Here is a 21,613-nt window from a genome sequence, read left to right on the forward strand (position 1 = left end):
TAATACAAAAATATATACTTTTGACCACTGATATTAAAAACATTGATAATATATAAAATTATATTAGCTCAAAAATCGATTTTCTTGTCAACGATATTCTTGCATAATTATATTTATGTACCATGATATTTTATTTCAGATATTTCTGTCTCCCAATATGTACAACTCGATATTTTTCTCCAAACAGCCCTACGTTGGACATACCTCATCTAAACTATTAACCTGCGACTAGCAGCATAAGCCAATGGTAACTCACAATCCAACACAGGCATTGAAATAACTCTTCTTCATTCTAGGGCGACCCAGGCCAGAGGGGAGAAAGCGGACTTCCAGGAGAAATGGGCATGAAAGGAGAACATGGGATTCAAGGGCCTCCTGGTCCAAGGGTGAGTGTTTCATTGATGCTTGTTCGTGTCTGTGCATCATGTTTTGTGCTCTGCATCACCTTTGTCTGCCTGGCAAGTACATGTGGCATGGGCCCTTCTAGTGGATAGGGTCCTTATCACATATGCTTACCATTTACTCTCCTTCTAAACAGTCAATCTCTTTCAATGCCAAGTAATGAGTGCAACTCTCCATGCAAAGAAAAAGACTGAGAAGGACCTAACACAGATTCCACCTTCCACCCCTAAATGCACTTTTTGACACAGGATGCCCGCTTTTCCCCAAAATATCTATCCAGACAGACTCTGCCCTTGAATGCCCTTCCTAACACAGGATGTTCACACTGCCTCAAAATATCCTCAAAATATCCGACTGGCCGCATCCTGTGCCATTCCTGGCACAGGATGCTCACTGTACCCCAAAATGTCCATTCAGGCAGAGATTCTGCTGTCTGCCCCTGACACAGGATTCTCCCTCTTATTTGGGGAGTCCTTGACTCACAATGCTCCTTTCCATCAAGAATATGTCTTATGCTGCAAAAAATAGCTTTAAAAAGTTATGAATATTTTTAAGTGGCTGCTTGGCACTGATATGTATATTCAAAACAGTCAGTTCTTAGTAAACACCCCCTTTATCCTAATTAGGTTACCATGAACAGCTTAAAGAACCAGAACAACGATGGACACTTGTAACCCCACCTCTCACACAGTTCGGTGAATCAGAGCTTGGTGTGCTTTTTCCTCAATGCCAGCCATTGTGTGAAACTACTGCTAAGCACAAAATATTTAGAAAACGATAATATGGAATGTTGCACCCAGTAATTAAGGAGTCCACAATCCTGCGTATCTTGAAATTTCCTGTATTGAATTTTGTTGTGTTTCATAAAGACAGCCTGAAAACAGCCAACGCATTTCGTTCAAAAAGGATTTAACTTCCTCAGGACCCGTAATTATGCAATAATAATTTTATCGGACAGTAGCGGAATCCTTATGATTCAATTGCCACATGCATCATGATCTACAAGACATGATAAGACAGCCATCCATATCCTGGGGGGGTTATGACATTCCCCAATGTTGACATCAGAAAGCGAGCACTCGTCAAAGAATATAAGGAGCCAGTCAGAGAGGTGGTAAACAGGCTATGCTCCACGGGAGGAACAAAGACATGCTAGACTACCTGAACCCACTGTCTCCACTTTGGACTCGTTGATGGGATTTCCTCCGGACAGCCTGAGTATTCTGATCTTCTATTGAGGGTGCTGTTGGTCAGTATGCCACCTTTCTATCTGTTCATAGATGAGCACATATCCCATGAACATGCCTCCTCATGAACACCAACAAACACAATAAACATTGTGGAAAATCTTTTTATAAAAAAAAAAAAGTATATTGGTTCATAATATTGTCGAAGGGGTCTTAGGAAGTGCCATTGAAATCATAAGATTTACTGTGTGCTGCAATACCTTTTTGAAAACAAAGCCCTGCCCTTGAAGCATAGACCTAATTTCCAAACTCCAAAGACAGTAGTGGGTTCCTGATTTTCAGATTTCTTTGCCTTGTTGCTATGGCAGCCCGTGATTACTCAGTTGGACAATATGCTCAATTAGAAACATAATCAATACTAAAGGCCACGAGTGTGTTGATTACTTTCAGTCACTTTTCTTTGACTGTGTTCTGAATAAAATTCAAAAACAAGCACTGGCAAAGCCAAAAGGTCTGGCTTTAATGAGAGAATGTATAAAAACAGCCTTTGTGCATGCCTGTATGTTGCCACAGCTACTGTTTTTGCCTGGACTTGTTTATCAATGTCTTCAAAATGCTTCAATAGACAAAATTTGTTTCCTCCACTAAATCATTAAAAAAGTCAGCTGTAATGAAAAATTGTTTTTGACAATTTCTGCGCAGATGTGTGTATGAATTCAATGTGTCATGATTCTGTGTGCTCCCTCATGCACTGCAATGAAGGCAATCTGTAGGAGGTGTAGTGGTATGCCTAACAAGCAAAGGAAAGGTGAGAAATATCTTCCTTTGGGCGTACCCGAAGCCCACACTGTGTATATTTTAACAAATTGGTAACAATAGGGTTTCTGACAGCTGTGGTCTTAAACCAGAGCCTAAAACATTATTTTGCAATCTAAGAGTCTTATAAAGGACCCCACTCCATTTCCACTCCTATAGCCTTCCAGGTGCCGCACAGTCATTCAAAAGGCCAACATGCGCATTGATTCGTTCTTTAGAACTAGTCCTCTGGTTCTGATTACCCTCATGACTCAGTAACTGATAATCTTGTCTTTGGCATTGTTTAAACAGTGTTTGAGACTCTAAAACAGGTAGTGTGAAATTTGTAGAAGACCAAGGGCTGGTGCCCAATTTTTGTTGTGGTCTTTGCAACCACATGTCAGGGAGCAGAATACCAAGGCTGCGTAACCTTGATTCCACCTCAAGCCTCTTTCATCCATCTCAGAAACTCTCTGCCCCTTTATGTCACTCATACAGGTTCTTTTTCATCCTTCCTTTCTCCCTTTGGCACAGTTTTCTGGCTTTCTCTTTCTCCTTCTTTTCTTCTTTCCTTCTTTTTGGCGATGTTTGCTCTTTTGCTCTGGGTCAAAGTCTGTTGAGGAGAAATAAGTGCCAGTCCCCAAAAAGGAGTGTTGAAGTGCCCCACTGGCCGCTACTGGCTCACATTAAGCATTTCAAGGGTTGCGCACTTGTTTTAAATGGGGTTTCCATCCTCCTCAAAGACAGCTGCTTGTGGCCACATATGTGTGTGCCTGAGCACGAACATATAGTCATCTTTAAAAGGGCTTTCATCTCATTCAGAGGTAGGCCACATGTGCGTAAGCGGATAAACAGGTAGCTGTCTGTGAATGCTTCTTTAAAACCTTACATTTATTTTTTATATACATATTTCCCAAAACAATTTTTTTAAAGCATTAGAAAAGCCAACAGAATGCCAGCCAGATTTACTGGCTTGGCCAGTGCTTGTGCTGTGCGTACCCTTATTTTCCTTGGTTACAAAGTTGCACAGACGGCTCTCACTAGAACTTTGAGCAGTGTTGAGAAAATGTCCAATAGATGTCAATGCAAACGATCAGCACTGGCCAGCAAACATCTAATGCAGGAATTGCCTCAAAGAACCAGTTTCCATAGGTTCTAGCAGGTTCCTCAATGTACTCACTTAATTCAGTTTACTTTACACGCAGTCTGGAGGCAATCCTGTGAGTATGAACCAGAGGCCTCAAACTCACTTCATGTTAGATGAACTGCAGTTAGTGTTCACCAACCTCTGTCTCTCACATAAGGTCCCCCTCTAAGTCCTCCTTCCACAACATAGCAACTGTTGAGGACAGTAAAGTAGTAGCCAACTCTTCCATCTCCAGAAGCACACATTTCCATGAGGCTAATTAGGATGGAGTACCATGCCTTTCTGCATAGTCAGACACTAGGGGGCAGATTTATGAGGCCCTTGCGCCCCTTTGCGCCGCAATTGCGTCACTTAATTTGATGCAACGGTGGCGCAAACAATGCGCCCTATTTACAACGTGACGCATCTAGGAGATGCGTCACGTTGGAAAGCCCTGCGCCATAAGCAGGCGTTCCTGCGCAGGGGGGGCGTTCCTGCGCAGGAACGCCTCCTAAAAGTGGCTGAGGGAAATCTATGAGATTTCACTCAGTCACTTTCTACGTCAATTCCTTACGCCTGCTTGAAGCAGGCGAAAGGGTGACGCACCATGCATTGTAGGGGTGGCCCCTGTGCATTGCAGGAGTCATGTCGCACTTGCGACATGACTCCAGCAATGCGCCGCCCGTACGCCGGAAGATGCGTCACGCATCTTCCCTGCCTTGCACCATGGTGCGCCGCATTGTAAATGCGGTGCACCATGGGTGGCGGAGCTGTGGCGCACTGTGGCGCACATTAACTGGCGCATCCCTGGGGATGCGCCAGTTAACATAAATCTGCCCCATAGTTCTCTCATCTCCACAACTACTAGTAGGGTAAGTTATCATGCACAATGTGCATTGACTGACAGCGCGCTCCATCTCATTTACATGGGTGAAGGAGCAGTGGTGCTGGAACAAATTTCACAGTGGGTATGCTGCCATCAATGTTACTTCACTTAAGTCCTAGGGATTGTGAAAAATCCAAACGTGTAACAAAGAACACATGTAGCAAATGACTGAGTGGAGAATTTTGGAGGACACGTCACAAATGCATTACTAAAGCATGGTGTGGTTGTGCACAATCATTTACAGACAACACATTTTACATTGAAATGGCCACAAAATGCGTACTTGTATGCAGTTTTACTTTTAAACTATATAGGGCACAAATCATTTGTGGAAATTAGATTTCAGCAAGTATTTATCATTTGCTCATCACCAAGTAAATTTTCTTGATTTGATTTAATCATATTAAAATCTTTGCTTCCATCACACTTCAGAATTACAAACAAAAAAGCTTCATTGTGCATTCCTGCCTGCTGATACATTTTAAAATATTTGTACATTTCCTTTATAAGTATTTTAAATGTTGTGTGTTCGAAAAAAGTAACATCCTATTCCTTTCACACTCCCTATACCCAAGCAACATTGTCAGACAGTTCACTTTACAAAATCTGCTAACTTTGCAATCAAAGTAAGTTCCGATCTCAATGTTAAAAGAATAGGCTTTTATTTGACCTCCGTCTTTGAACCCACAGAAAATGTGACAAGAAAAAAACAAAATTGAAGGCATCTTTATTGCTCATTCACCTTCTGAACTACAGCATGGCTATTTTGGGGTGCTGCAGCAGCTAACTACCAGCACGGCTACTTCCAACACCTATGAGAAGGAGCTGAATAGAAGGACCGAAAAATGAGGACATGTCAACATACAAAGTTGAATGTAAAATGAAAGGCTTAATGACTGTGCAAAAATACAAGGTAGTGCCAACAATACACAGTAGCTAGTAATATTAGCTAGCTTGTCAGTAACATTAAAGCAAATAGAGTATAGGTTCTTCAGCTTGGTATTTATAGGATTTCTTACAAGCCCTTTAGTACCCATGTTGTTGTTCCCTGCTCTTCCGAGAGAAATCAGTTTCCACCATCACAGAATCATCACAGTATGGGCGATATTGCGATGGGGTAGTGGATGGATAGGGTACATAATTATGTAAAGAAGAGTTAAATAAATCAATATATTAATTTTGGATTCTTTTTCAAAGGGTCCAGAAGGCCTCCCCGGACCTCCTGGTGCAGCTCTGGTAAGTTGACTTAATGACTGTGTTTATGTGCATGTGCCATCTGCTAACATTGTGCAGTTTGCGGTTAGTAAGCAGATGGTTGCTCTCTGCAGTGAACTAATCTGCAAATACCACCCTTTGTGTTTCCAGTGCTGCCTCATTTCTGACCTATTTTCTCTAAACAGTTTGCTTTTTATTACTCTACAGCTCTTCCCATTTTTACTCCTCCACTATGCCCCTTGTTTCTTTTGCTTTTGTTTCTGCAGTATATGCTGAAGACTATCAAAATTATCACTTTATATTTCTTGAGTTGAAGAGTAGAGTTGTTCTTAGTCCAAGCTGGACTTCTAGTTGTGCTGTGCCGAATAATCCTGATAGCCCTTACAACTTCTGACTGACCTCACCCTATAATCTCCTGCTTTGGTTATTTACACCATTAACCCACTGACACGTTTCGATAATCTTCTTCAACTGTGAGTGAGGTGTGTGAGTTCTGGTAAGACTAAGAGACACCTAATAGTTCCTGGTACATGGATCAACAGGAGTAGTGTTTAGATGTAACAGCAGTGCAAAATAAGACACTACGGTGAGGTGATCCAAAATTTCTGACAGACAACATTGGGCAGCAGGCGTAGGAATACAAATAAAATCATCATGCGGACGCCTTTAAATGAGGCCACTCATCCCAACTGAATTATTCAAACATTCTCAGAAAATAGTTGAATAGTGAATTTGACTTACAAAAGCTCTGAGGAAATTCCATTCTACTACACTTGCAAAGTCAATATTTAAGCATTTAAAATAGGCAGATGACAGCCTGACATGTGATGGACTCTGCCACAGCGTTATCTGCTTTCAGCACCTCGGGCAAAACTTGCAGCCTGCCACATTTCCCAGGTCAATGCGTGACTAGCCGATCCAGTCTAGTTTTTTCCTTTGAATTCTAGGACTTACTTGTAGTCTTCTTGTTGTTTCCATTATAAAACCAGGACTGCAAGTCCCAAAATTGAAAGGAAACTCCTGATCTGGAGCCATGGACATGGGAAACTTGGGAACTATGAATGTGTCCTACTGTAGGCAGCCCACCTCTATGGGTGGATGCTTTCTGATGCATAAGGTCACACATATAGAATCCTGCAGAATTCACTCTTCTCCCAGCTCCCCCAGACTACCCGCTCAACTTACCGCCATTCACTTATCCCCTCCCCCCCATTACCATCCCAAACCCCTGTCCTGCATGCTCGTGAACTGCCGCTCGGCTGTTCGACATGCAACTGAAATATCAGAAACCATCCTTAATGATGATGTTGACATCGCCTTTCTCACAGAAACCTGGCTCAAAGATCACTCAATACCCATCCTTGACCTACTCACCCCCCTGGTTACTTCATTCTCAGAAAAGACAGACCTGAAAGAATAGGGGTTGGTCTAGAAATTATCTTTAAAAGCAAACTATAACTCTCCCTAGTAAAGAACACAGGCTTTACTACCTTTGAATACCTTGGAGCCAAACTTAAGATGAAAAGCTCCCTCCCGATATGACTACATAATATTTACCACCCACCCTGTGAGCCTCTTCCCTTTGCCGAGGAACTATCGGACCTTCTCACACAATTGTCACTCTCTAATTCCAAAAATCTCTTCCTAGGACATCTCAACCTTCACTGGAATGAACCTGAGGACCCCACAATTAGCCTTCTCACTAATCTTCTTGAGACTATCGACCTCAAACAACTTTGCCACTCCCCTACCCACTCCAAAGGAGCCATCCTTGACGCCATCATATCTAACGCTTATTTGACGTCCCTATCCAACATCATACCTATCGACTGGTCTGACCATCACCTCATATTGTTCACGATCTCCCCCCCAACCCCGCCCGCCCCAGCTAAAAACAATAAAACCACGACTGTGACCATAAATCTTAAGCAAATCCCTCCTTGCACACTGGAGTCCAAACCTCAAACCCAACTTCGTCTCATCCCGCCCTCCCTCAATGCAAACAAACTTACTGAGCACTTTAACAAAACTGTCGTCGAGGTCTTAGATCAACTGGCCCGCTCAAACTTAAAACGCAAAAAAAATTCCCTCCAAATCATGGTTTACCTCTGACCTCAACAAGGAAAGACGCTGACTTAGACTAGCTGAAAGAACATGGAGACAACTCTCCCCTCCCACCTTGCCCTCCTTAGAACCGCTAGATCGGCCTACAAAAAACACATTTTCTCCGAAAAGGCATCTTTCTCTCGCTTGCAACTCTCCCGTGCCAAGAACAGACCCAGAGAACTGTTCAATATCGTGAGAAACCAAACCTCCCCTGCACCCCCCAACCTGATGGCCTCCTCAAGCAAAGCAAATGTGAAGAAATTGCTAACTTTTTCTCTGAAAAAATTGCCAAGAATGATCAACCCTTCCTTGTAACCCAGGTCGCTCCCTCTCCCCAATGTCCTCTGAAAACTATCTTAACACCACACGTCCCCCTGATTCCACCCCCTATCCCTTCCATACACCGTCCCTCACATACCCCTCCTGAACCATTCCACACCAACCCACTGCTTCAAAATAATGTCTCCTGGTAGAATTTTCACCCTTTTTCTGAACTAGAAGTCTTTAACATCCTAGTCAAACTAAAACCGTCCTCTCACATAAAAGACCCACTCCCATCCGCTCCCACCCAAGATCTAAAGCACGTCATTGTCCCTTATTGGGCCAATATCATTAACGCCTCCCTTTCTACGGGATGTGTACCTATCTCCCTCCAACTCTGACAAATCACGCCCATCCCTAAAAACCCCAAAGCCGATCCAAATGACCCTAACAACCTCCCCCCTAGCTCCAACCTCCCCCTACTCTCCAAAGCCCTTGAAAAATGTGCCCTACTTTAATTGGATAAGCACATTGACACGTACAACCTGCTTGGCCCCCTACAATCCGGCTTCCGCAAAAGTTGCAGCACTGAAACTGTACTGCTTAACATTGTCAATGACATCCAACTCGCCCTGGATAAGGGTGAGACTTGCATACTCATCCTTCTCGACCTCACTGCTGCATTTGAAACAGTTAACCATTCTACCTTACTCAATGCACTCAAAGATTGTTTCGGCCTCAATGGCACTGTACTAAACTGGTTCACCTCCTACTTCCAACATAAAACCCAACAAATCAAAATTCTAAACTGCCTCTCCAGCCCCACATCTGCCCCCCTCGGTGTACCCCAAGGATCTATCCTCTCTCCTGCCCTCTTCAACTTCTTTATGGAACCCCTCACCCTCATACTTAAACAAGCCAAAATTAAATACCACCTGTATGCTGACGACACCCAACTATACTATAAAATCAAATCCCACTCTGATATCGTACACCTCAACACTGCCCTATCCAAAATTCAATCCTGGTTCTTCTCCAACCATCTCAAACTTAATCCAAATAAAACTGAAATCATTCTCTTCTCTCCTAAAAACAACCGTCTCCCCATTCAAGTATGGATCGCTGATCTTAATGCCCTTAACAGCTCTCTCTCCCTCACCAAATCAGTTAAATCTCTTGGCATCACCATCAACAGTAAGCTTGCGCTCACTACCCATATAAAAAACTCAGCATAAGGAGCACTCTTCACACTCCGACATCTCAAAAAAATCAAACCATTCATTCCAGGCGAAGATTTCAAATTGGTTATCCAATCTCTAGTCCTTTCAAAGATTGACTACGGAAACGCTTTACTCTCCGGAACACCCAAAGTTCACCTACCTCCCCTCAAATCTGTCCTCTACTTAGCAGCCAGACTAATAACTGACTGTAAGTGTTCTGAACACATCTCACCTGTCCTCAAGGACCTGAAAAGGCTTCCCATTGATGGCAGATCCTCCTATAAAATTGCCTGCATTACTCACAAACCCCTTTATCAAAAGACACCAATTTGCCTGGATGTATGACGTTACAACGCAGGCTATTACAACGCCTGCCTTTACAACGCAGTTTTTACATCGCAATCCATTACAACGCATAGCGCTTTGGGGTGCTGGATAGTGAAAAGTTTAATTTACTATTCCAACACCAGTCCCTGTGGACACTAGGGAAGGTGTTGGATAGTAAATTAAACTTATTCCCTATCCTATAGCGCCCCCCCAGCGCAATGCGTTGTAATGGTTTGCGTTGTAATGACTGCGTTGTAATGGTAGTGCGTTGTAAAAGTTTCGTTGTAAAGGTTGTTCACCATTTGCCTCTCCAACAAACTCACTAAAGCAGGCTGCGCTGGGACATTGAGAAGCATAAGCAATCTCCTTCTCGTCCCCCCGCTGTTAAAAAAAAAAAGAATCTCAGTCACGCTCCTTCTCTGGAAAGGCCCCCAGCATTTGGAATGCCCTCCCCAAAGATCTACGATGTACCCCTTCCTATATCAGTTTAAAAAAAGGCCTTAAAATACACCTGCTCAATAAATATTGGGGTACTTAATCCCTCTCCTACCATACTTGTTCTACTCACCCCTCCTCCCTTAAACACTTCTGCTCTACCCCTCACACTTTCCCATCCTGACCCCCCTCCACCCTACCTCCCTCTTCTACATCCTAACTTTTCCCCTCCCTCTCCTTCTGACACACTTAATCCCTCCTGCATTATTATGTCCACTGAACCTACCCTTATGCACTTTTATACTGTTATTGTCTGTATTGCTCAATTGACTCTTTTAGTCCACCATATTTAATTGCTTCATTTTATATCAATTGTTCTGTTTCTTCCCTAAATAATTTCAATGCAAATGTAAAGCGCTCTGATACCCCCGGGTGGAGCTAGTGCTATATAAAACGTCTTCAATAAATAAATAAAATAAACATATGTGAGACTTAAATATTTTCTCGTTTGACAAAATACACGCGAAAAAGCAGGCTGTTAGAGAGCAACGTTTGTAGAAGAAAAACAAGAAAAACGTTGAAATCACAAGATAAATCATCTGACATATTTCTGTGCTCTCAAAGGCCATCTTTTAAGTCAATTCTAATAAAAACCAATTGCGTTCCTTTGTAGTTAGACGCCACCGCTGACAAAGGAAGCAGAGGAGAAAAGGTAACCGAGAAATGTCTGTGTTTGTCATGTCTGGTTGCTCCAGAGAATAAACTTTCGGTTTCTTGCTTGGGATGTTGCATCACCACACAGGACCTGCTACCTCATGGGACAAGTAGGTTTTGAGGGTGATTTTCTGCTGTGGAAAGTTACATTAACTAAGAGGTGTCCGCTGCATTTGTTTACTTCGAAATAAGGGGCCGATTATGATCGCGGTTTTCCCGCATCCTCCGGGCCGGCGGAAGCCACCGCCGGCCCGGAGGATGCGGGAAAACCGCTGCGGAACCTCCAAAGACCCACCGCCAAATTAGGATGGCTGGTGGGTCTTGAATTCCGTCCGCATCTTTTCCGCCGCGGTCGCCTTCCGACCGCGGCGGAAAAGCACTAACATGGCTGGCGGTGTCTGGCGGTGTCTATCAGACACCGCCAGCCATATTAGGATGGAGGGAATCACATGCTTTTCCGCGGCGGCTTTTCCGCCGTGGAAAAGCATACGGACATTCACTTCGGGGGCCCGTTGCAGGCCCCCTGGGTGAAGGGGGGGTCGGGGGTGCACATGGGGGGTACCTATGGTACCCCCCTGCCTTTGCATGCACGAAGCATCAGGCACCGCGTGGTGCCTGCTGCTTTGTGCATGCAAATGCACTGCTTTCATTTTTTACATTGCGGCGGGTGCTGCTTCAAGCAGCACTCGCCGCAATGTAAAAAATACAGGATGTGACCGCCAGGGTGGCGGTCACATCCCAATTGCCATGGAGGGACCGCTGCTGCCCATGCGGACGGTCCCTCTTACTCAGGTCCGCCATCATAATAGGGCCCTTAGTTTGCAAGAGTGAGGCTGAGCAATCTGTAATTCAGGCTTGTAAATATCAGGCTGTTATTGTGAGCATTGGGTGGATGTGGGGTTCTTTCCACGTCCTCAGATTCCATGCTTTGCTTGCACTGGCGTCCAGGGGGGCTGCTGGGTAATTACAGCACTGCTGTCCTGGAAATTTAATTCACCAGCGTTAATCCTAGGGCAAATGGATGAAGCTCTCAGTATAAATGTGTTCCTTGCGTCTCTGGATTTCCTTCTGTGCAAATCTTAGCAAAAACTGGTGGAGAGGTCCGGAGATCCTTTAAGTAGTCAAGAGCAGTTTTTAATAATTCGGAGGAGAACCCAAGCCTTTGGACAGGCAAGCCATATCTCAATACGAAAAGGAGGAACGGAGAGGATTTGACAGAGAAAAGCATGTTTTTCCTGTTGCGGCAAGAGTGCCTAAGATCAGTATCATTTCAAAATATCAACGTCCTCAGAAAGTAAAAAAGTATGTTTATTCCGCAATAACGTTTCAGCTGAAATAGAGACTGACAAAGTGGAAATGTTTTGCACCACAGAGTGCACCACAGAGTCCTTTTAAGTATAATCATGGTATTCAATATTCTTGCATGCCATGTATTAAGAGTATAGTGTGCCCAGATGGTAACCAGATCATAGATGAGACAAACGCACCTACCGGAGAGACTAGAGACGAAGAAGACGGGTAGTTTTCTGTGAAGCTAGAACACTAGAGGTGCAGGTTTGGTTAGTGCAGCAGGTACAGTGGCGACGAGGTCCAGCTTTGCGTGGGCTTCACTGCACCCTGATCCCAGCTGTTTTTCACTGACCTGTTCCTTGATTACATTGGGGTCCAGGTATCCTTACAGAACCACTGTAGTAACCCTGAGTTGTAATCTCATCTTCCCAACTTGTGCACCTCGCAGAGAGGTGCTAAATATCGAGCCTTCACCTGGCGCTTCACGGGAAGCTGGAAAAAGCGCTACCTTGTTTCCTGAAGCCCCACTCTAAAGTCAGATGAAGACCTAAAGGAGGAAGGGGGGAGAAGAAGAAGAGAGCCTGGAGGAAGTATGGGGGGAGACAGTAAGTGATAGTAGGATTCTCATCATGAACTTTGAAGAGTTTTAGAAGGTTAGAAAGTTGCATGTTAATATGTAAATTTTACCTTTCCTGCCTTGTGCGACTATGGACAGCTTCGAGCACACATTTTCCCAATTGAAAGGTTTAAACACACCAAACATTGCGACTTCACAAGAGAGTAGAGCTGCTAGTTGCACACTTACTCAAATGACATAGTAAAAATGCACCTCACTACACCACTGTGTGGGCTGAGGACATTCTTAATCCTTGGGCTAGTGTGGGATACAGACGTCAAATGCTTGGTTGAACCGTGTCATTCGCTGGTCATCAGATGCCTTGTGGGTTGTGAGGAATCAAGATTCCGGAGATGGCCAAGGAGTTTGCTTCAAACATTCTTCTAAAACTTCTCCCTGGAGAAATATGAACCTGGAAGACAGCCCTGAACATATTTATTACATTATGCAATGTATACTGTGCCGGGTGGAGAACCTGTGATGATGTCACAACAGAGTTGTAACCTGTTTTGGGAAATGGTTGAGCATCTGGCTGGGCAGAGGAAATATGAAATGATTCTTCCATGATATTCTGGCCACCTTCATACCAGCAGAATCGGTCATGGTCAAAATACAAATTACATGGCTGTGGAGAGCTTCAAAGGTGGATCACTAACCCTTGCCTTGCAGGTGTCGCTCTCGGCTCCAAAGCGTGCCATGTGGTAAATCAGAATATGTATATAAGCATTGCCATTGTATAAGAATCCATTCATGGGCTACGTGCATTCCAAAGTCTGAGCAAACTTAAAATTTGTATTAAAAGGGGCTTGATGGTGTTCCTATTGGTGCAAAGGTCTACTCGTGGAACATCCGTCATGACGGTAAATGTTTCGATAAAGGTGGAAACACCTGAGCTAGGGCTTTAGTCCTTAAGCCAACAAGTAAAATGTTGGTAGTGCACACCCAGGTATCAGCAACAGGGACCGATGGGGAGTACTCTGTTGATGTGCTGGCTGGGGGCATTACCCAGTGCAGTGTTTGCCTATTCACATTCAGCAAACGATTCACTACAACCAGGAACCTCACATCTCTCGTGATTTGAATTATGCCAGCTTGCCCGAGGTAGTAGCAATGGTTTTCCATCTCATGGAGCTACAGGAATGCACACTCAGCCAGCTGCTGGTGAGGAGGTAAGAAGCAGCACCGCAGTCCAAGTAGTTTAACTTTAGCCACACGGCTCCTGACATCATTGACTTTTAAAAATGTACCTTGACAATAATAATAGACTCCATGAGCTAAGAAGACCTGTGATCAAAAGGTTTTATGCCAGGAAGTGAAAATGCTTCTTCAAATGCATACATTGATCGGGGCATAAAGGATGCATTTGAGGAAATGAGGGGCAGATGTATCATCACCATCATTTGCGATTCTCAAATAGCGATTTCTTAGTGTGAAATTGCAAAACTTTATTGTTTCTTACATAGCATTTAAGGAATCGCTTTTTACGATTCCTTAAATGTTAGCGCAAAATTAAGGAACCGCAAATTTTGCGATTCCTTAATTTTGCGATGCGATTTTCTTCATATATCGTATTTGCCGATTTTTTTGTCGCAAACGCTGCTTTTTTAGGAATCGCAGCGTTTGCGAGAAAAAAAACGGATGATACATCTGCCCCTATATTCCCCAATAAAGTATTCGTCAAACTCAGGGGAATATTCACACCTTTTCAAAATATCGGAGGCAAACACAATTACAACATTATGTGCACTACTTGTCTTTTCTGTTATTGCACCGAATTGTAATGGGGAATATTTGCACCGGTTTCTCATGTGCTATTTCTGCATTTCCAAAATAGTAGTTCAGCAATAGCTTGCAGTTATTGCTAGGATTGATCAATAAACACAAATGGACATCATTATCAGCATCTTAAAAATGGTGCTAGTACATAAAAAGGAATCCATGTTTTTACAGTGTCGTCGAGTCACCAGAAGGCCCTTCATCTTGCAGGTTTTAACAAATAATCTGATTAGTTGCATATTGCAGCCCTCCCAGCATACGTAATTTAAAAAGGAAAGACATCCATGTTTTGGATTTGACAGGTGTATTGTTTCTTACAAGGATTGACAAAGTGTAGCAACACCAATATAGATCTAAATGCTATATTGACACAACCATTGATACCTCCACATCCAACCATATACGAATGAGCCATCTGTTATTGTTATAAAAGTCACATTCCTGGTTGCTGGTGCACCAGCAAGAGGGATGAGTGGACTGGAAGATTGGATTGGATAAGCTGTTGATTGCAAGCTCTAGCAGTACATTGGTAGAGAATCACGTAAGGTTTTTACCAAAGGAGATTCCAGCTTTTCATGTGACTTAGATGATTATATTACTGGTCTTCTTTCCTTACCGTCACCCGATAAAACATCTCTGCTTAGATACCACAAGAGCCTTATGATATTACATCAATAGAACCATCAACATATGTAAGAGTGACAAAACAGTTGCCCAGTAGCCACGGGCATTTTGCCTTTGCAAACAGACTGATAGCTTCATGGATTAGCCATTGTTGTTAGTGGAATGTCTAAAAATTATTCAATGGGTCTTTACGTGAATGCAGTGGAATTCATCTAAGAAGTAAATTTTCAACTCTCTGCCTACTTCCACTTACTACTCTTGCCTTCAATGAATGCATAAACAACTGCCTAAGCTTCAAGGCCATCTTCTTGATGAAAGAGTTCATTTTCCTTCTGGAAAACGCAAATCTCTAACATATTATTTCTGCTAAGGAAACTATAACTTATTGCAGTTTGCAAGAGAACCGTTATAAAGCTTATGTCACAAAAAATACATCTCACAGTAAGATTAGAAAAAACAATGTCTTGCACAAGAACATATACTAGAACATTATAATCTTTATCATGTAGAAAAGAGTTGACAAAATAACAGTTAAAGACAAAGCATGAAAAGTGGGCAACCATTATTGCTTCCGACATGTCCTCCAAGTACAGGATTACCTGGAAATGGTTGCAGTGGGTTGGCAGTCCAGATGTTGTTGTCAGGAAGGATCAGGTCATCACATGGCTTCTCAATAACACAATGGCACAGGGGACACAATGTCATCATATGCCCTGGCAGAACGTCGCCTCCCATTCCACGGGAACCCAGGCAACCCTAATGACTCACAGAAAAGGCTTCTACCAACACCACTGTACAGGCCCACCATGAAAGCTCAATTCCATTCCAACCCCACCAGGCTCTTTAAGTCCTTCTCATCTGCAATGAATAGTTAGCATTTGTTTCTTAAAGACATTCACCTAATTATCTAAGGGCCTTGCATCTTATTTCCTAATTCTCAAATAATTCTTGTGATCATTTCTCAACGAAGGTACATTTAAGGTTAAGCTCATATGCATAAAGCCCCTTGATGGTGAAATAATTCATATTGTTCCTTTGATCAAAGTCAGTCCTTTTGTGATTGGGATACTCAAAACAGCCTCCTTTGCCTACCACAGAGTTATATTGTATTGCTATGTATTCGTTACTGTGTAAATGTATTTGTTGCTCCAGAACAAATGTAAAATTACACCTGGACCCCTTGTTTCAGAATAATGGGACCATTAAGGTCTTTAAAGTCCATCTTCCTTACGGTTTACATGATCAGATGAAATGCTTAACCTCCCCCGTGCAAAACTTGACTGGATGTGCACAAAGTCTGCACGTTAGTGCCATTTATTGAAAACTGTAGAATCTGTCAAGGCCATTTCTGCCTGACATTATCACACTGCATTTAAAACTGTCTGTGTAATGGTTAGTTGTTTTCATGCCCTTTTGAGTAGGGATTGAGGGTGGGGTTGTGATCGTGCCATTAGACCTGCTCACTGACCATGGAAAGCCACTTACAAAACATTATGTACCCTGAAGCAGTTTGTACAGTGGATATTTTTCTGCTTTTCTTCTTTTGCAGGGTCCCCCCGGCAAGAATGGGTTGGATGGGAAGGATGGCAAACCTGGACCTGTTGGACCAAAGGTTAGACATGCAGAATGTGTGCCTGAGTCATTACATAATTAAAACCCTTATTTGATGGATGCAACATATCATACCACATCCATGACTAAAACCACAGTTTTTCTCTTTTGTCTTGTTTAGGGTGAGCCAGGACAGAAGGGTGAACCAAATGAAAGTGTAAGTAGTTGCCTCACATATTATCCACGGGAACACCAAGAAGAAATCTGAAGTCATAGGATAGACTGAAAATAGTCATTTAATCCTCAGGGGGTGATTGTTCTATTATTGCCCAAATTCTACTCTTGTTCATCTTTGTTCCTGTACAGTGAGTTAAACAACACAAGTGTACAAGATGAACCGAGGTAACATCATCCCATCTTCCTTTTTTTCAAAGATAGGGGAGCAGCAGGTGGTCCCCCATCTCTTCTCTCCTGAAAAACACATAATGGGGACCTACTACTAATAATAATAAAGCCTATATAGCGCATGGCTACTTCGACCGAAGTGTCTTAGTCTTGATAAGTATAGCTCCTGAAGGAGGAGTCACAGAAAGCCGATAGGGAAGAGAAAACAACCGATCTAAATAGCCAGGTTTTCAAACATTTTTGGGTAACAGTAGTTCTGTCTTTGACTTCCTCAGATGAAGCGTAAGAAAGTATCTTAGCTTGGGTACTATAAAGCAAGAGGAACTGCCCCCTATCCAAGCTTTCTTTGCTGTGGGTACTTGGGCTGACAAGGCCCATGAACACTTAAGGCACCTTGAGGGTCGGTAGGACTTAATGACAGGGTGCAGATAGCAAGCACCTGTCTTCCTATAAGCCCTGTGGCAGTAGCAGAAGGCTTTAAAAGAGAGACATTTCGTCAGTGGGAGCCAGTGCCGTTTGTACAGCGCAGATCCCATAGAGACCCACTTTGGAAGACTCACCAATAGCCAAGCAGCAGAATTCTGGACACATTGAAATCTCAACAGCCAAGACTGAGGCACTCCCAGATATAAAATGTTACAGTAATCCAGCCGGTAGATAACTAATGCCTGGATCACTGTTTTCCTGGCAGATTCAGGCAGAAAGCCGATAATATTATGAAGAGATTTTAAATTCTAAAGGCATTTTTCTGCCAAGGCATTGGTTTGGCTGTGAAACATAAGATTATCATCAAACCAAATGCTTAGGTTTTTGACCCTAGACTTTGGCGAATGAAGTGGACCAAGTTACGCTGGCCTCCAATCGGGCGACCAGAAGGCTGCTTGCCCAGGATAAGTACCTCAGCTTACCTGCATTTAATGTCAGGCAATTGAGGTCCATCCATGGGCCCCCTCCTACAAGTAGGTCCTAAGAGAGACAGCCACACTAGCAGAGTTCTGCGATAGGGTGACAGTCAACTGAGTATCATTGATGTACGATAAAATGTCAAAACCATGACGCTCGATGATATCCGCCAGAGGGCACATATAGAGATTGAATAAAGTAGGGCTCAGAGATGAGCCCTGTGGTACCCCTGCTGCAATGGGAAGACCTGAGATGGAAAAGGTTTCTGCGGGACCTGAAAATTGTGGCCCTGAAGAAAAGATGCAAACCATTGCAGAGCCTTCTAGACGACACTGCAACTCCACAATCACTCAAATAAAAGCTTGAGGGATATGGTGTCAATGGCTGTGCTCAAATCCAGCAGCAACACTGATGCAGTGTCACCCCTAACCAGAATCTGCCGCATAGACTCAGAGGCAAGCAAAAGAGCCAACTCTGTGTTTTACTGGGGGCAAAAGCCCAACTATGTTCTATACAGTAAGTTCTTAGCTTCAATTAACATCAAAAGCTGCTAGTTAACGTGTTTTTCTGCAACTTTCAAAGAAAATGGGAGCAACAAACTTGGCCTGTAGTTCTAAGGTTTAGTGGGGTCAAGAGAAGGTTTTGTTAAGAGCTGAACTACTGAGACATGCTTCCATCGCACAGGAACTTGAGCAGCTGCAAAGGAATTATCGAGTTCACCCATTACTGAAGAATCTCCTCCGCTCCTCACTCCAAAATGGTAGGATAAGCTGGGCCAAGAGGAGATCCAGATTTTACAGATGACATAAGAGGCTGTAACTGTTCCAGTTCAATAGATTCGGTCTGAAACAACCTAGAATGGTCAGTTGAAGGTTCAAACCAGACCTCAAGACATGGAGCATTTCTAGAAACCTCTGAGAAAGAGGAGTCGATGGATGTACTTTATCCAAAAACAATTTGGCTAGGACATTACAGCTATCCTTTTAAGACAGAGTACAAGCTGAGACTCAGCCCTTCGAAGATAAGGATTTAACAATGGAGAAGATTTCTCACGATGAGTTCTTGGCCAGCTCGATTTTTCTAGCATAAAATTCACGTTGGATGTGTCTGATTCGGTTGGAGATAAGTTGTTAAGGTTGATTAGTAGACATTGTCAAAGTCTTTGCACCAAAATGCACTCACATCGCTTGCAGTTCTTTTTTAGCACAACTAGTTCTTTGTGGAACCAGTCAGCCTTAGGCTTGGTTCTACGTATTATCTTATCAACCACTGATGCAATTAGGTCCAGGGCCTCAGATATCCAGTCTTTTACTTGCATGTTAGCTATAGTGACACAATTGTCAAGTCTAGGGCAATTCATGGCCAAGGCCTTAGTAAAGCTAGTGGATGTAACCTTAGGTCATTTCATTGACCTGACCCTCAGTCCAGAGACAGAGTTAGAAGAAGATTTACACATAGGAACCTGAAAAGGAATAGCTGAATGATCAGACCATAAGAGAGGCAAAGGGGAATCAATAGCTTACTTACTTAAGTTGGAACAAATAGGATTGAGTGTGTGACTACACCTGTGTGTGGGAGAGAAAACTGATTGTAGTAGCTGAAGGTCTTCCAAAGTCCATGTCTAACACAGCTACCATAGGTCACTCTGTGTCCTCAAAATGAAGATTGAGATCTCCCACAACTGCAAAGTTGGAGCAGTGCAAAACCAAAGAGGACAAAACATCAGCCAATAAAGGAGATGAAATTAGAGGCTGGGCCCGGTGGATGATAGATTATGATCCTAGAGCTAGAGAAATTGCCGAAGCAGGCCAAAGAGAAAAGAGCTGCCTCGCATCCAGCAATAGTTAGTTCTGTGAAGGTCCATGACGAGGACTGTTTGAAAATGGTGGTAAAAGCCCCACCTCATTTGGTTTGCCTATCTAATCTACTAATCCTATTTTCCCCTGACAATGCTGTGCATGAAGGGATGTGCTGATTCTATTTCTGTTTGCCAAATCCTGTACTTCCTACATAGCGTGTATTTACATGTACCCTCCACAGCATGTATTATATGCACCTTTTGTACGAGCCACAAACTAATGAGCATAGGCCAAATAGCATAAACTAAGGGTTTTTTTTACCGTTAGATGCCATTATTTACAGGATGCCATGAGCACTTGCTTTAAGCCCCTGGTTCATAAGGCAGGTCTTTTTTTGTGTGAAGCATAATTTCCATCCTTCTAGTGGTCCTTTTCCTATCAATTTTGAAGTTGGCTACATGTTTTTGTACTGTGAGAAAACAGGAGGAGTAGGAGATGTTGCCCTGATATTAGGAGCACATTGAACCATAACACTGTGTCAAATTCAACCCCTGTTTACATGCTGTGAATGCTCTTTGCCTACAAATTACCTAACCCTTTCACAATACATAAAACATCTATTAATGTGTAGACCACCTAGTAAAAATGAAACAAAATCTAATACAACAGCTGTGTCAAAACCAGGCTCATTCAGCATACTCCTCAATCCCAGATGAATTGAGCCTATGGGTTGATGACATGGAAGATGTTGCCCATACATCAATTCTAAATATGGAAACCCAGCTGGACTACTCCAAGCTCACTCACACCAGGTCACCAAGACCCATGTTTCCATCTGTTCATCAAAGATGAATCCAACCCCTTCAAGATGAGATCTCTCCTTATCACCCTTGGACAGTTCTAAATGGGTGGATGTCCGGATATCATGTCACATTAATATTGTGTTATAAATATCATTTACAAAAATAGCATCTGCTTGGGTGTTGATTTTTTATTAGTAACACCAATAGGGCGATTTTTTAGGATATGGTATTTATGTCAGATGGTATTCTAATATGGATACTGTGGAATCATACCTTCTAAACAGGTGTTCTCCATTAGAAATTTCATGACTTTCATGCAAAGCAAACTATAAACCTTGCAAAAAAATCTGCAAAACTCAGGAAGTATCTAAATTCATCCTGCCAGCTGAAGTTGGGGCCTATAAAATGGCTTTGACTGAACCATGCCTACGATTAAAACCATTCCCTTTCCTTTTTGCTCTCAATAATAGGGACTGTGCAAGCATGAGTTCAGATCCCATCCTTGTCGCCATATGAAAAATTTTAGTAGACAAAGGTCTTGTAAAGTTGTTTATCTCTTGATCATTATCTCTTTCTTGCTGTTGTTAACAAGGGTTTGCTGGTGTTATATCCAGGAAGTTGAGCAATTAGGTTTGCATTGTTTACAAAATATAGTTAAAATCAAGATGAATATGTTTATTTCTCAGACTTAGTTATCTAGACATACTTTAAGGTGAAGGATTTGGTGACTAATGGGCCTGTTCACAAACTAGTATTGCTAATCATATAGCAAAATGCTATTCACAAACATATGTGCAGAGATTCTGACACTCCTATCTTTTCCTGTGCTGAGATCTCTGCTCCTACTGCAGGGTCTTCACACACGCAATTATACATTTTTGTAGGGACAGATGGGAGTGAGTGGAAAATGGGGTTGGTATTAGGGAGACAAAAATTGGGTTTTTATAGATGGATGTGCTCCCACCCACAAAAAGAGTAAACAAATCGATATTCACAGACTGTACTTCTAAAGTTACTACAGTCAAAGAGGGACCCAAAACAGTATTAAATTACTCCAGCTCAGAGCTGAAGTAAGTACAGCACCACACATGGCCAACCAGAGGTACTGCAACATACTCCTGTACAAAATAATGGAGGAAGGGACTTAAAATAAAACCCTTTATGAAATATTG

At 42.8% G+C, this 21,613-nt stretch overlaps 1 protein-coding gene across 1 annotated transcript in view; it reads left to right on the forward strand.

Annotated features, from left to right (window-relative positions):
* Positions 1 to 21,613, forward strand: part of LOC144763327 (uncharacterized) — a 1,153,250-nt gene that overhangs the window by 567,135 nt on the left and 564,502 nt on the right. The window contains exons 50-54 of the mRNA XM_078648815.1: positions 297 to 386; positions 5,594 to 5,632; positions 10,634 to 10,672; positions 16,530 to 16,592; positions 16,713 to 16,748. Of these exons, the coding sequence (XP_078504941.1) occupies positions 297 to 386; positions 5,594 to 5,632; positions 10,634 to 10,672; positions 16,530 to 16,592; positions 16,713 to 16,748 (267 nt within the window). The remainder of the gene's footprint in view (positions 1 to 296; positions 387 to 5,593; positions 5,633 to 10,633; positions 10,673 to 16,529; positions 16,593 to 16,712; positions 16,749 to 21,613) is intronic.

The sequence above is a fragment of the Lissotriton helveticus genome, chromosome 1_1 (genome assembly GCF_964261635.1).
Source record: "Lissotriton helveticus chromosome 1_1, aLisHel1.1, whole genome shotgun sequence".
Classification (NCBI taxonomy): domain Eukaryota; kingdom Metazoa; phylum Chordata; class Amphibia; order Caudata; family Salamandridae; genus Lissotriton; species Lissotriton helveticus.